Source organism: Podarcis raffonei, chromosome 16 (genome assembly GCF_027172205.1).
Source record: "Podarcis raffonei isolate rPodRaf1 chromosome 16, rPodRaf1.pri, whole genome shotgun sequence".
Classification (NCBI taxonomy): Eukaryota; Metazoa; Chordata; class Lepidosauria; order Squamata; family Lacertidae; genus Podarcis; species Podarcis raffonei.
In genome coordinates, this window is record NC_070617.1 from 11,717,754 (window position 1) to 11,733,067 (window position 15,314).

The following is a 15,314-nucleotide window of genomic DNA, read 5'->3' on the forward strand; positions in this document are numbered from 1 at the left end:
GGTTTAACTCACAGCGCCACCCGCGTCCCTGTCGAAGTGATATAATGCTACTTTAAATTTGAAGCGTAGATGGGACATCAGCCAAGGTGCTATGTTACCAAAGGCAAAATAAGTTGGCACCTTTGTGAGCTCCTCTCCCATTTCCTGGCAGTAAAAATGCACTACTAATAATAAATAACAGTTTGCTGCTCTTTCGTGGCACGCTAAACCAGCCTCCTCACTCTCCCAAATGCTTGGGCCGGCCCTGCTTCTTTTGTGGGAAAATGATTTGACGCACCTCCTGCAACGCTATAGTGCTAAACCAATGCAATATTTTGTGCTGTTCACATTCCACTCCCAGAAATACTGGATTGATAAATAATCATAAACTTTATTTTTAAATACATTACTTAACTGCAACAATTCGGGCCCATCACCCTTCATACATATTACATACATCTATGGTTGCAGATGCTCAGACTCAGCCCCTCCCCACACCTGCTGTTCAAACTGGGTCACCTTCTTTAGAGGGTATTACATCACTTGCTTCAAAATGCAGCGATCCAGTAGCCCTGCTGCAGTTGAGGGGAGGGAGAGTGCTCCTGCTCATCTGGCTGAGTGGGGACCTGGATGTCTGCCCCAAAGTCCTGTCCTGACAGCCCCACTGCCGATAGGCATCTGTGCACCCACCGAAATGACACCCTGTGCTTTGCATTCATTTAATGCCTCCCCATCGTTCCAACAGGATGTTCACATCAGTTCAGGTTTGGAGAATCTGAGAGGGTGAGCCCTCTTCCTCCACAACATCACGATGGCCGCTCGGGGGTTTGTTCCTCCTCACCCAGTGGCGGTCCTGAGAAAACCAAAACAGAAAACACACAATGAATTGCAGAAGCTTTGTGGGGCAATGGGTCTGTCCATCTGGCTGTTAACCAGAAGGTTGGTGGTTTGAGCCCACACAGGGATGGCTGTGAGCAAGATTCCCTTCCAACTCTACAGTTCTAGGATTCTGTGAAAATATTTATTACAGCCTCGTATCCTTCCTTTTTTCTTTTCTTGCTTTGATCTCTTCTTTTTCCCCTTTATTGTTGTTATTATTATTGCTTTTTGTGTATTAGAAAATCTATCTATCTTCTTATCATTTTGATCCCCACCCCCTGCTCTAGGGTGCAGGGGCCTAATTTTGGTAAAGAATAAGGATTTATTTGTTATGAGCATCTCCTAACATTCAGAAAACAGCAGTTGCGAAGGAACCACAATTTTCTTGCCATAGGACCTGCTTTTCATGCTGGAGGTCCTAGGTTTCACCACCAGCACCTCCACTTAAAAGGATCCGGGTCTTTCCAGATTGTCACTATTCCCAAGTGAGAGATTCCATCACGTAACACCGAGTTCAGGTTACGCAACCAAAGCTGATTTGGAGGTCCTGAGCAAAAATAAGGCCCACTTTCCCAAAAGGCAGACCTACCCATCCCCTTTGCATAGGCTGTCCCATGGGCAGGGTTTTGTTAGGTGGGCAGAACCTCAGATTTATATTGATTTGTATTGATTTAGGGGGCAGGTGCCCATTGGCTCTCCCCACCCCACCCCATCTCTCTCATCTCACCTCTCTCCTTGTCGCTCTTGGAAGTCTGGCTCAGAACTTCCCACTCTGCCGCTGCTTCTTCGACAGAACCCCCCAGCATTCCAAGACGGCGCTGGCGGAAGCGCTGGCGAGGGGTGTCCTGCTCTTCTCCTGGGCATTCCACCGCAGGCAGCCGTGAGCTCAGCCTATGGCGGCGGAAGGGAGTCTGTTGGCCATCCAAAACACTGAGGGTGCTGCTTGCTTTGCGGAGAGGGGCTGGTGAGCTGGGGGTGCTGGAAACTTTGAGGGCAGCGGGGTTAAGAGGAGAAAAGAGGCAAGTCAGGAGACAGCAGAGCTGGGCAGGTGGTGCCCGAGAGAAGCCTCAAACCTCTCTGCAAGGCTCCATAACTAATAACAATTTGATTACTCACCCACCCTTCACAAGAAATTGAAATACAACACTAAAAGGCTTTTTAAAAACAACATTAAACACTTTGCTCCACAAATAAATCCTGCATCAAGAAAATTCTACAGCCTTGTTTACATTATGCCAATCTGTATGTTTTGTTAATCTGCATCATTTATTCTGCATTTCATATGATTTATTTTAAATTTTATTTAAATATTCGTAAACTGCATTCCTATATAAAATCTCACAAGGCAGCATACGGACTAAAAAAATAGTATTACAAAAAAAGAGAGGTCAAGAATTATTTATTTATTTGTCGTAAAGGAGGAGCACTGAAGCTCTTAGCCTCCTGGGCTAGAAACTTGCACCGTCTGTTTAAAACAACTGAAAGCTACAATTTTTGGGAGGGTGAATTCTGATCACAACATTAAATTCCATGTTTCTGTGGTTATGATCCTGGAATAAAAGCATCTCTGCCTGTGGTCCCAATTCCTTTCTTCCATTCATTGATTGCCCTTGGTGTAAAAACATTGCCAGGAGAGCTTACAAAATTATAAAAAGGAAACAGAAATACCTTAATACATGCACAGGAAACCTGTGGGCCCTCCAGATGTTGTTGGACTCCAGTTCCCAGCAGCCCCAGCCAACATGGCAAATGTCAGGGATGCTGGGAGTTGTAGTCCAACACCATTCTAGAGCGGGAGAGGGGGATCTTTTTCAGCCTGAAGGCTGTATTCCCTTACAGCAACCTGCTTCGAGCGGCGGGGGTCATGCCAGTGGTATTTGGGGCCAAAAGCAAAAGTGGGGAGACCAACAGATGTCAATCTTCCTTTAATACATTAGGCTGCTTTACACACACACACACATTCACACACCCTTCTCTGTCCTCCAGCCAGGCAAGCAGTAGGCATTCTCAGAGTTCAAGGATACATTCCAGCCAGGCAAAACCATTCAAGGAGGGTTGTGGCCTGGAGAGAGTTGTTGAGAGCCAGACAGAGAGGCCTGGAGGGCTGTGTTTGGCCCCTGGGACTGAGGTTCCCCATCCCTGATTCCAGAGAGCCACCACTTCTGCCCCCATGCCTTCCAATATACTAGTGAAAGCCGAGAGTGAAAACCTCTCCACTGCTCCTGCCACGGCTTTCTCCTCCCTTCCTTCACCTGTCCCATCAGGCCCACGTCCTTCCTGCCCTGTTAGGCTCTCGCTGCTCCCGGCCCCCTCAGCCATGGGGCGCAGCTGCTCATGGGGGGCTTCCCGTCGGTGTTTCACCAGCTTCCGTATTTTCTCAGCAATCCAGTTACTCTTCCTGTGAGGTAAAAAGCGGGTGAGATAAAAGAGTTGCGAAGAGGAAAGGAAAAGGGAAGCTAAAGGATGGGGTGTTCTGGACAGTTAACAGGAAGGACCTTCTACACTCAGTGCATCACTGGACTATGGAACTGGCTCTCTCAAGAAGTGGTAAGTGACAGTCACTAGTTTGGATGACTTTAAAATACAGCTACATCTACTAGTCATGATAGCTATATTATCTCTGACATAATCAGAAGCTGTATCAGAGCTCCACAAGATTATCCTTGGAATAAGAGAGTATAAAGAATGGCCCTGTTTTAATCTGGTACGTGTTGGGAGGGTGAAGAATTAGCCAATCGGAGCATGCTTGTCACAAGCTCTGCTAGTGATACAAGAAAACATTGGGGTTAGCTTTTACAGCCCAACTCCCCATCAAGGGACCCAGTATCATTGTAGGTCAGAGAAGAAAGAGTAGAGGCAAGAACCAATTGAAAAATGCAAGGCTGATCTTTGCTTTCTGTTGAAATAGAGTCCCCCCACCGCCCTGCCTTGCAAGGAGGCGAGAATCCAGAACAAAGGTATGTGGCAACTTTTAAAGACGTTAGAAATTACCCAACCCTCAGCCTAAAACCACTCAAAAGCATCATATGAATGTCAGAGAAAGAGGTGGGTCTACAACAGAAATTTGAGTGTGTCATTTGTCTCCTGTCTGTCAAAACACCTGATAATGCTGGCTGATTGCCTTTTCCTAGCCAGTCTGGCCCATTCTTTTGAAATGGTAAATATCTCAGTTCTTGAATCCATTGCCACAGGCCTTCCCATTCTAGTGATAAGTTTATCTATTTGAAGGATTTGTAGGATTTTTAAGTGAAAAGAACTATTGGGAAATGTTTTTCCAAGATACTTCCTTCTACTCCATAGAAAATATTTGGGTTCATTAAGAGTCAGGATGGCTTCAGGATTGCTCTATGAACTCAAATAAAGTATCTATTTCCCCCCAGAAATATTTCCTAATTTTTGAAGGGTGAAGGATTCGTTTTCTGTGTGTGGGATGGGGGGTGTCCGCTATGTGTGCACCTTAAAAACTTGTGTAACACTAGGATTTAGAACAGAAGATTGGGGAACCTGTCAATCCCTCCAGATGCTGATAGAACTGCCATCATCCCTGACCATTAGCTGCACTGGAGGGGGCTGATGCATTAAGGGTTCTTATGAAGACCCCAGGGACTACAAGTTGCCAAATTATTCTTGGACTTACTTGCCACGAGGAAGTGCTGGCTCCAGCACCCGGTACTGGTCCATGATCTTCTCCACCAGCTTCTGCTTCTCCCGACGCAGCTCACCCAGTTTGTCTCTAAGGAAGAAACCGAGTGGGATTTAATGCCAAGGTCCTCCAGGCTGCAGGGGGTGCTGGAGATGTTCAGGACAGTGCAGAAAACTTCAGAGGAGGCCCTTATGGAGTTCTTGTCTTGGATGTGCAGGCATCTACTAGAGCCACACCGCTATTAGCTACCCGATGTCACACACTTGCATCCGGCACTCAATTTAATCAGCACTGAAGGCAACCCACACTTACAAAGAAACAATCAGGAACGACTCTAAGGGCTGTTCTTTTGCAGCTACAGTTTTAAATGACAAACGTGGAGGGAAATGGTCTTGTGGGCTAAATCAGGACCCCTGGTAGGCCAAATCTGGCCATTGCCTAGTGGCTTCCCATGCCTGCTTGGTAAATTAAATTTATTCATCAACTGATAAGCAACTATTCCTTTAATCAACAACTACCGTAGCTTTAGATCTATTTCCACTTGTTTTAGTGTCATGCATTAATTCGGCCTGTGGGCAAGAGGTTCCCCACAGATTTCATTCATACAGTCAATCAGCTACAATTTATTTATTCTACTTAGCATCTGTCTCTACTTGTTTCACAGGTGGGTTGTCTCCCACTCACAGGTACTGGCGCTGCTCCTCTTGGAAATGCTCCCGGCTCTCCATGCTGTGCTCCAGCAGGCGTCTGTTCTCCCTGCTTAGCACTTGAATCTCTTGAAGAAGGTGTCGGTTCTCCTCCTCCTGGTTCCCTTTCAGCTGGGCCAGCAGCTACGGGTTGTGGGAGGTGGGGAGAAAGAGCACCCCATTAACGGGTGGAATTAACACCCACCTGTTAACAAACACACAATGCACAACACCCTGCATGCTACCAACTCCACAAGCTGACTCAACTTGCTACGCTGGCACAGGGATTCTGCTGAAAAGGGAACCGCTGCATTTATGGCTCCCGGTCTATCTCTCCTGTCATGTGTGAGGATGCTCACCTTTGTCGTGATGTCAGCACACCATACATTTTCCTTGCCTCAGCTAGGAATGACGTGATGCACCAGGTGATGACAATGTGGGGGATTTCTACACTATTGAGGTGTGGACATGTCCTCTCCATCTCTCCATGTCTTTATTAAGGTAAAGGGACCCCTGACCATTAGGTCCAGTTGTGACAGACTCGGGTTGCAGAGCTCATCTAGCTTTATTGGCCGAGGGAGCCGGCGTTTGTCCGCAGACAGCTTCCGGGTCATGTGGCCAGCATGACTAAGCCGCTTCTGGCAAACCAGAGCAGCGCACGGAAACGCTGTTTACCTTCCCGCCGGAGCAGTACCTATTTATCTACTTGCACTTTGACACATTTTCGAACTGCTAGGTTCGCAGGAGCTGGGACTAAGCAAAGGGAACTCACCCCGTCGTGGGGATTTGAACCACCAACCTTCTGATTGGCAAGTCCTAGGCTCTGTGGTTTAACCCACAGCGCCACCCACATCCCATGTCTTTATTAGCAGTATCCATATTGGATGTAAGCCCTCAAAAACCTAAATATTCAGACACATGCAATTTCATGTGGCCATCCAGACCCCTTTATATGGCCCTTGCAACTAGGCCCAGAGGCAAATTTAGGGCAGTGTGACCAGTTCCACTGCACTGGGCGCTGAACCCAGGGGGCGTAGCAGGGTGTTGCAACTATGGTAGTTAACTGAGCAGAATGGAAGGCAAAAGGCAATGGAGGTGCTGAATTTTGGCCCTGAATTTGGAAGACCAAAGCCTGCCCCTGCTAGGCCACGCCCACTCTCCAGGCCACTCCCCTTGCTGGTTCTGCTCTGCTCCTTCCTCAGTTTCATTTTTGTCTGCCTGGAATGTGCTCTTGCACTGTGACAATGCTTCTTGCTTGCCTGTCTGCACGGAGGCTGGAGAGATGGGTGGCTGTAGAAACCGCTGACTTCTGCATGGCTGGAATTGTGGCTACTGTACAAAGGGCAACAGCCTCGTCCATTAGTCCACCCATGTTTGCCCCAGCCCCACCCACGCTAGGAATTCTAAGAAACCCCCAAATCAGTACTGTACAGATTTGAAAAGTTCAATCCTCCATCTTGATTCAAAATGGCACCCACCCAGCTATATCCAAACACAGGAAAACCTGCTCCTTGATCTCAGGAACCATCATTTGAGATCTGGTTATAATCTAAGAGGTGTCCAAATGCAGAGAATGAACTACTTTTGAATAGAGGCATTCCCTCCTGTGGGTGAGACATTGGGGGATGCCTCTTTTTAAGAAGATGCTGGCTGCAACATATGCCTGCTTCACGTGAAAGTAGCAAAAGGTATTCCCACATATTATAACCAGCATTCTCAGTGGTTAGAGCCAACGAACAGCTTTCCCACTTGATCTGCTGCAGACATGGACTAGGCCAGAAGATGTGTGTGATGTGTAAGGGGAGGGGATGGGGAGGGTATCCTTACTTCACACTGGGTGCTCAGGCGCCCTAGTGCCGTGTCCAGTTGCTGGTTCTGCTCCTTCAGGGCGTTGCTCTCAGCCTCCAGCCTCGCATGCTCCAGCTGAAGGCTGGTCACCCGGTTCTTCATTCCTTGGAGCTCCCCCTGGAGGTCGTCCCGTTCGCGTTCTGTCTGGCCCAATGCCTGCTTCACCCTGGGGAATAACAGAATCATGCAATTGTAGAGTTAGAAGGGACCCCAAGGGTCATCTAGTCCAACTCCTGCAATGAAGGACTCTTTGGCCCTACGTGGGGCTTGAACCCACCACCCTGAGATTGAGTCTCATGCTCTACCAACTGAGCTATCCCAGAGTAGATGGCTGGGAGTGTCACAGAATGCTTGCCATGTACAAAGGAAGTCCTTGTCCCCTTGGCCTCCCCAGTGGTGGGGAAACTCAGGTCTGGGGGCCAAATGTGGCCACCCAGGCCTCTCTATCTAGCCCTTGGGACTCTCCCCAGGCCACGGCCTGTGCTGGCCCCGCTTCCCACCTTCCATGAGTGTTTTTGCCTGCCTGGAATGTGTCCTTGAACTCTAATAATGCTCCTGTCTCTCCTGGATGGAAGACAGAAAGGAATGTGAGAAAGTAACAGTAAAATTTACATCCATTGCCCCGCCCACTTTTGCTGCTGCCCTGCCCACCACTGGAATAAGGCCCTCAGAAAGTTCTCCAGCAGGAAATGCGGTCCTCAAGCTGAAAAAGTCCCCTGCCCCATGCCTAGCCTCTACCCCAGTGCTATTCTCCATAAATAAACTGCAATGACTGATAGTGCCCTAGTGCCAAGCTCACCCCATTTCCTCAGTACTGCGCAGGTGTAAATAAAAGATGGTGGTCAAACAGGTCACCTGATGACATTGGGAGATTCGGCAATTGAAAGGTGGGTGGCTACACTTGGCCAATGAGGGTGAAGGGGGAAAGAGCTTGGCCTGCCAGCCAGATCCAGTTGTCCACCGCTACATAATAAGTATTGGCAGGTTTGGGGCGTGCCCACAAGGGCTGGCTCCCACCTCCACCCCTGCCAGACACACCCTCCTTACCGCTCATGCTCCTCCTTGAGGTGGCCATGCAGTGCTGCCAGCTCCCGGTGCTGTCGCTCAGCTTCCTCCAGCCGCTCCTTTTGCCCCCGAAGTGCTTCCTCCCGCTGCTCAAGGCCAGTTTTCTGCCCCAGCAGCTCGCTGTGCCTGTGGGAGGAGAAGGCTGGGTTTGACAGGCAGTTTAGGAAAAGGCCTTGTGCTCCCCACAAAATGAAAAACCACAGGAGGTTATGTTGCTTCTTGTTATTTCTGCTCAGCACTCTGGTTCCAAAGAAATCGTTCTCTCACGTTCTCCCAAGCCAGGGATCAGGGGAATCTGTGGCCCTACAGATGCTGCTAGGACTACAACTCCCATCATGCCCTGCTGGCTGAAGGGGGCTGATGGGAGTCCAACAGGTTCTCCATCTCTGTTCTCAGGGGATTAGACAAATTCATGGAGGATAAGGCTATCAGCGGCTACCTGTTACTCATAATGATAGGTTATAAATATAATGAACCTGTAGTGTTGCCTGTGGTTTAGAGCAAGGATGAGGAACTTCAGGACCAGGGGCCCCATGCGGCCCTCCAGACATCTGTATCTGGCCCTCAGGACTCTCCACACAAGCCACACCTCCTTTCCTGTATTGCTCCACCCCCTCCTCAAGGACATTTCCCCAGCTGAAACGTCTCCTAAAACTGTGATAAATTGGCACATCTAGAATATAGCTGACTGTATGGAGGTGAAAGTCACATAGTTCAACCCACTTTTGGCCTATCACTGGCCCTAACCTGCCTCACAGGGCTGTGGTGAAGATAAAATGGGGAGAGGAAGAACCACATACATCACCTCAAACTCCTTGGACGAAAGGTGGGATATAAATGTAATAGAGAAATAAATAGAAATAGACATCCCCACCACCAACTTACAGATTCTCTGTCCCAGATTTACCTGCCCTGCAGGTCACGGTGTTCCTGCTCCAGGCTACGTAGCGCCCCCTTGAGGCTGGCATGTTTCCCCAGCAACCCCTCCAGGTCAGATCCCTGCCTCTCGTGCAGCACCGTCAGGCGGTCGTGATCACGCAGGAGGGCATCATAGCGCCCCCGCCACTCCTCCCTCTCCTGCTGGGCACCCCGGGCTTCTGCCTCCAGGACAGACAGCCTCTGCCGCAGCTCCAGGAGCTGGGATTCCAGTAGCGTCTTCTGGGAACGCAGAGATGCTGCCTCCACCTGCCAGGATTGCAACAGAGATATGAGAGAGAGAGAGAGAGAGAGAGAGAGAGAGAGAGAGACGGACACATTGTAAGCTCCTTGGGGCAGGGAGATTTAATCAATCCAATGACAATTGCTCATACAATCCTGAACAAGTAAATTCAGCTGATTCACTCTCTGTTAAGTATATATAGAATAGCAACCGTAGGCTACGTACACAGCATACATTTAAAGCACATTTCCCTCCCCAAAGAATCACAGGAACTACAGTTTGCCCCATCAGCTAGCAGAGGGAGGAAGAACAGGATGCCATTCAGGATTATCATGGAGACGCTTTCAGTTACAACTGACAAATGGATAGTTGGAAGTCACTTTTATTCATATTTCTTCTCTGTTGCTTTTTGCTTTTATTATACTCATTTCTTTGCTCCGCCCCCCTCCTTTTAGCCTGAGAGTGAAAGACATGTTGGATTTTCTGCTTGAATCCAAGCCTGTGGCTATGGGAGAAGCAAGACTTTCTGAGGTGTTAATGCTGCGAGCCCCTCCATTGTAAGCTTAGGCTGTATATATGTGTAAATAAACCATATATAATAAAGATATGTTTCCAATATACATAATTCCAAAGGAAATACAAACCCTGGGTAAGCGCCTGGTCCCCCTAGAATCTTGCACCGCTTAAAGACAGGGGTGGTGTCTTATTACCATTGATTTTTTAATCGTCTTCTAAACAACTGGCTCACACCAATTTTCACATGAAGTAATTAAGAACAATTTAAATTGCAAAAAAGCGAATACATTCAGAACAAAACCCTGTCTAAGTAGATGCTTGTGGTGAAGACCCATTTATTCCACTGGGAAAGCCTGTTGGAACCAAATTGTATTCAGTTGCTTACAGAAAGTGCAGGTAGTGGCTTACCTGTTTTATCACAACAGGGATGCTATTCCACAGAACCAAGGCAGCCACCCTAAAAGCCCCGCTCCAAGTTACTACAGAGGGAGCTTCTGAGATCTTTGGAACTTACAGCAGAAATTATCCCACAGACAGCAGCATCTACTAGGTGTGTAATATATAAGTCAAGTTATATATTATCAAGGGTCTTCCTGTGCTCCATAGACTTGGGAAGGTGAGAAGACCTGGATCCGTGTTCCCAGGAATCAGCTCCCATCCCAGGGGCAGAAGAGGCAGGGTGCTTACCTGCAGTGCGCTCTTCTGAGCCTGCCACCTCCCGCTTTCCTCCTTCGCATCGGAGCTTTGGCCCCGCAGCCCCAGCAGCGCCACCTGCAGGCTGCTGACTTGCGAGTCCAGCTGGGCGAGACGCTCGGTTAGTGCCGATTTCTCGGCCTGCAGAACAGCGTTCTGTAAAGGCAGCACCCGGGTGAAATTGGTATGGGGTTGCAAAGTTGGAAGGCCTTCCACAGCTGGCTGGGGAGGTGCTCTCCCCAAAGACATATAGCACTGGACCAGGACCAGAACTTCACCGATCTGGGGCCCTCCAGAGGTTTTGTACCACAACTCCCATTGTAGCCGTCCGCTCACCTTGCGTTCCACTTCAATGAGTCTCACACTCAGGGCCTCGTTTCTGGCATTAGCCTGGAGTGGCAACGGGTCTGGGTTATGTTCACTCTGTCCCTCCTGGGTCACAGCCGGCTCCTCCAAAGGAATAAAGCCACTTTTTGCCTGGGGAGAGAAAACAAAAGTCTAGTTTTGGGGAACACCAACCTCTGTGCCTGAGGGGAATTGCACTGCAGTGGTTGAGGCCTGGGCTCAGGCCCAGCCGATACCCACACACAACATCCTCAGGAGCTGCCAGGGCTCCATAACTGGGCCATCAATTGGCCGCAGGTAGACTATCTGAACTTGGCAGCTGTGTATCATTTCAATTTCCTACAATGATCCCATGACAAGGGCATTGTGGGATATTGAAATGGTGGCTCCAAGCCACCCAGCACACTAAAACCACAGAATGCCATCTCTCCTTAGGGTAAGGGTGGGCAAACTTTTTCAGCCAAAGGGCCACATCCCCCTTTGGTGGGAGGGGCCAGGAGCAAAAGTGGGCAGAGCAATGAATGTAAATTTTCCCTTTGTACAGTAGGCTAGTTCCTACACACTCTCTCACACACATCCAGGGAAGCTAAGAAGCATTATCAGAGTTCAAGGACACCTTCCAGCCAGGCAAAAGCACTCAAGGAAGGCATGAAACAAGGCCAGTGAGGGGTGTGGCCTGGGAGAATGGGTGAGGCTGAGGAGATGGTGTGGTCTGAGGAAAGCCCTGAGGGCCAAACAGAGGGGCCCAGAGGGCCACATTTGTCCCCTGGGACTGACTTTCCTCACCCCAGCTGTAGGGCCCCCTCAAACCTAGAATGAGACAAAACAATGTGGAAACAAGAGGTAAAATAGATTGCACCACTTCAGACTGTAGGTGGCAGGCTCACATTTTTTAATGCTAACCTGCACTGAAGACGTATTCAAAAGTAGCTTTCCCCTCTTGCGGTGGTACAGTCTACACTTCTATACTCAGAACACTACCACCTCATTCTGTTGCTCATGTAGTCCAGGTCTAAGGGCATGAGCCCAGAAGTGCCCTGATGAAAGGACACCTTTCCAAGTTCAAACCTGATGGTTGTTTGTGTGTTGCTGATTGAGGGCACGCAGTTCCTCAAGCTGCCTCTTGAGTGCGCTGTTTTCCTCCTCCAGTTCCATCTTCTTCCCATTAGTAGGTCTCTTTTGGTTTTCCTCACTATAATGCCAGGAAGACAGGAAACATACATTAATCCCAGGGCTTGCCAACATGGTACCCTCCAGACATGGGGTATACATTTCCCATCGTCCCCAGCCAGCATGGCCAATAGCCAGAGATGATGGAAGTTGTAGTCTAAAATTCCCTTCAGCCCAGTCAGGACAGCCAATAGGGATAATGGGAGTTTTAGTCCAAAACATCTGGAAGGCACACTGCATTAATTATTATTATTATTATTAGGGCTTTTTTTTCAACAAGCAGGGAGCCACTGCAGAAAAGGCCCATTCTCATGTTGCCACACTCTTGTCCAGAGGGCCTCAGAGGATCATCACAGTGTCCAGGTCAGTTCATAGGGGGAGAAGCGTATGAGGCATACTAGTTTCACTTATTCAGACAAGGGATAATCCACAGCTGTCCTATTCAGAAATTGGCTGGGAGAATTCTGGCTTGGTATGCAAAGAATTCTGGACAGTTGAAAACCCTAGCTTAAATTGTGCCATCACTTGGTAACCTACCTGTGGTGCTGCTGCCTGCTTTGCATCCCAGCCTGTGGGCACTCTTCCTTCTTCAGCAGCTGCTCCTTCAGCTGAGCCAAGACGGCTTCCCTCTCCTTCCCCTTTGCTTTCTCCCTCTGGAGCTCCTGCAACAATTGGCATCATTTGAAGGGTGAGAAATCGAGGGGGTTTGGGGTCTTTGAAGCAGTTTCTTTGCACTGTTCACTAATACCTTACAATGCATACCTGTCACCTTATGTCTACGGTTCAAATGTATTGTTATTTTAATATGTTGTAGTTTCTACATCAACATTACTGTTATTATTATTAAATGGGCTAGGGGTAAGTGAGGTTAGGACTGAGGCCTAAAAAACATCCTCACTTTGTTGATTACGTTTATTCAATCCGGCCCTGAACCCTGGATTAGTCGCAGAGAACAAGGGCGTGGAGTTCCACCCAACCAAATTGTTGCGAAGCTGGTTTGTGAAACAGGACAACTCATAGTTATACAGAACTCACTCCCACAGGAGGCACTAATGGCCATTAATTTAGACGGCTTTGAAAGAGGATTAGACAAATTAGCAGAGAAGACAATTTATCGATGGCTACTAGCCATGATGTGTATGCTGTGCCTCTACAGTCAGAAGCAGTGATGCTTCTCAATACCAGTTGCTGGAAACAGCAGGCGGGGAGAGTGTTCTTGTCCTTGGAACCCGCTTGTGAGTTGGCCACTGTGGGAACAGGATGCTGGACTAGTTGGGCCAAGGGCACAATCCAGCTGGTTCTTCTCACATACATCTATGTTCTTAACAATGAGTCAAGCAGTGGTATTTCATAACAAAGTGCAGGATATAATATGCATTTTGGACAACAGTTGTGTGAACACAGATTAAAAAGCCAGGACTGGAAGCAAAGCGAGCGCACGGTAAACACAGCCCTATTTGCCCACATTATTTTGCAAAAGGATCAGCAACAAGCAAAGGCTCAGTCTGTGGTCCACCAGAAAGTGGTACAATTAATCTACTTGGCTTTATTTTATAAAGCCTTTGCGGCTGTTCTTGTCCTGTAGTGCCCTCTAGCGGGCAAAGCCAAACAATAAAACACTTAACATATGCAAGCAAAGTATTTTAAACTGGCAGGAAACAATGCCAGGGAAATTTGGATAAATGTTGTGTGTATGGCGTACACAACAATAAGGCGGCTACTTACACATCGCCAGAGAAGAGGAGCACACAGATCTCCATGCAGTTTGCATGTGCTAACTTGCATCTATCAATAGATGCATATTGAGAAATAATCTCACCGTAGCAAGGAACATGACTGACCAGGGTTACACACTATCCATTTAAAGGACTGTTATGCCACTTTTAACACGCATGCCTTTGCCCTAAGGAATCCTGGGAACTGTAGTTTGTTATGAGTCCTGGGAATTGTGGCTTTGTGAGGGTAAAACACAGTTTCCAGGATTCTAGAGGTGAGAGGGAGCCATTTGTTGTGCGGATGTGACCATTGGTGGCAGAGGCAAGCACCACAACATTCTCAGCGGAAGTCTGGGAGCTGCCATTTAAATTTTCCCACAGGGCCCCAGACCAAGTGTTACTCCTGGATATTGTGGGGTACTTAAAAGGCAGCCTGATGGGGCAGGGATTTATTTTTTTTACTTACTTACTTACGACATTTACACCTGTCCCTTTAACTTTTGCTTAAGGAGCCTCAGGGACAGGCTTGATCCCAGCTCTTATGCTCATACTTGCTTGACCCACAAAACATATCGAGTTTCTCTTTTACCTCCTCCAGGAGGGCTGAAGCCTTTTGCTTGGCATCCATTTCCTTCCTCAGGTTTGCTTCCTTCTGCTCCAGCTCCCCGAAACGCTGGGCGGCCTCCCTCAGGCTACTGACCTCCGCCACCTGCTGCCGGCTCTGGGCCTTGAGGTGGACGAGGTGCAGGCTCTGAGCCGCCAGGGCCTCCTCCTGGGCCTGGGCCTGGGCCTGGAGGTGCCGGTTGTCTTTCTCCAGCTGCCGGCGCAGGTTCTCGGCCTGGCTCAGCATTTCCTCCAGAGCCGCCTTCTCGGCCTCCGCCTGAGCCAGAGTCACCTTGTGCTGCTCCAGGCTGCGCTGCAGGGCCTCCAGCTCCCGCCGGGCCTCGCCCAGCTCCTCCTCCGCCTGCCGGGCCTTCTGGGCCAGCTGGGCCCCCTGCAGCCGCTCGCCTTGGAGGCTCTGCCGGGCTTCCCTCAGCTCCAGCTCGGCTTGGGTGGCTGCGGCCTGCAAGGCCTGGGATCCGGCCCGCAGCGCTTCCTGCTCCCGCTCCAGGGCCTGGGCCTCCTCCACCAGGCGCTCCGTCTCCGAGCGCCACCCCTCACGCTCTTGCTCTCGCTTCTCCAGGAGGTCGGCGTGGGCCTCCTGCAGGCTCCTCAGCCTCTCTTCCAAGCCCGACGCACGCTGGGACTCCGCTTCCCGCAGCTTTTTGGTCTCCCTCAGAGAAGTCCGAGCTTCCAACAAGGCCGCCTCCGTCCCTGACACCAGAGCCTCGGTCTCTTGCTTCGGGCCCTGGCTTTCCTGCCTTTCTGGGCCCAAGGCCTCGCTCTCTCGCCGCTTCTGGGCTTCTGGCAAATGTTCTCCAGGGTCTGAGGCCTGCTCGCTTGCCTCTGACTGCACCTCACTTTGCAGTGCTTTTAGCTAGAAAAGGCACATAAAAGGACAGAAGTTATTAGCACAGTGGGACTGCCAACCATTTCGGGCCAGTGGGCACGCTTGGCATTTTGCTAAAGGGCTGTGGGTGCCTGCCACAAAATGGCTGCCGTTAAGGTGTGGCACA

At 49.4% G+C, this 15,314-nt stretch overlaps 1 protein-coding gene across 1 annotated transcript in view; it reads right to left on the reverse strand.

Moving 5' to 3' along the window:
* Nucleotides 1-350: 350 nt before the first annotated feature.
* The window catches only part of CCDC88B (coiled-coil domain containing 88B), a 37,425-nt gene continuing 22,461 nt past the window's right edge, over nucleotides 351-15,314 (reverse strand). Inside the window, exons 14-26 of the mRNA XM_053367999.1 lie at nucleotides 14,288-15,175; nucleotides 12,521-12,645; nucleotides 11,882-12,005; nucleotides 10,805-10,945; nucleotides 10,463-10,624; nucleotides 9,008-9,285; nucleotides 8,083-8,226; nucleotides 7,015-7,201; nucleotides 5,186-5,331; nucleotides 4,496-4,591; nucleotides 3,111-3,256; nucleotides 1,586-1,843; nucleotides 351-832 (exon numbers count right to left, since the gene is read on the reverse strand). Coding sequence (XP_053223974.1) covers nucleotides 786-832; nucleotides 1,586-1,843; nucleotides 3,111-3,256; nucleotides 4,496-4,591; nucleotides 5,186-5,331; nucleotides 7,015-7,201; nucleotides 8,083-8,226; nucleotides 9,008-9,285; nucleotides 10,463-10,624; nucleotides 10,805-10,945; nucleotides 11,882-12,005; nucleotides 12,521-12,645; nucleotides 14,288-15,175 — 2,742 coding nt within the window. The 3' untranslated portion in view covers nucleotides 351-785. The remainder of the gene's footprint in view (nucleotides 833-1,585; nucleotides 1,844-3,110; nucleotides 3,257-4,495; nucleotides 4,592-5,185; nucleotides 5,332-7,014; nucleotides 7,202-8,082; nucleotides 8,227-9,007; nucleotides 9,286-10,462; nucleotides 10,625-10,804; nucleotides 10,946-11,881; nucleotides 12,006-12,520; nucleotides 12,646-14,287; nucleotides 15,176-15,314) is intronic.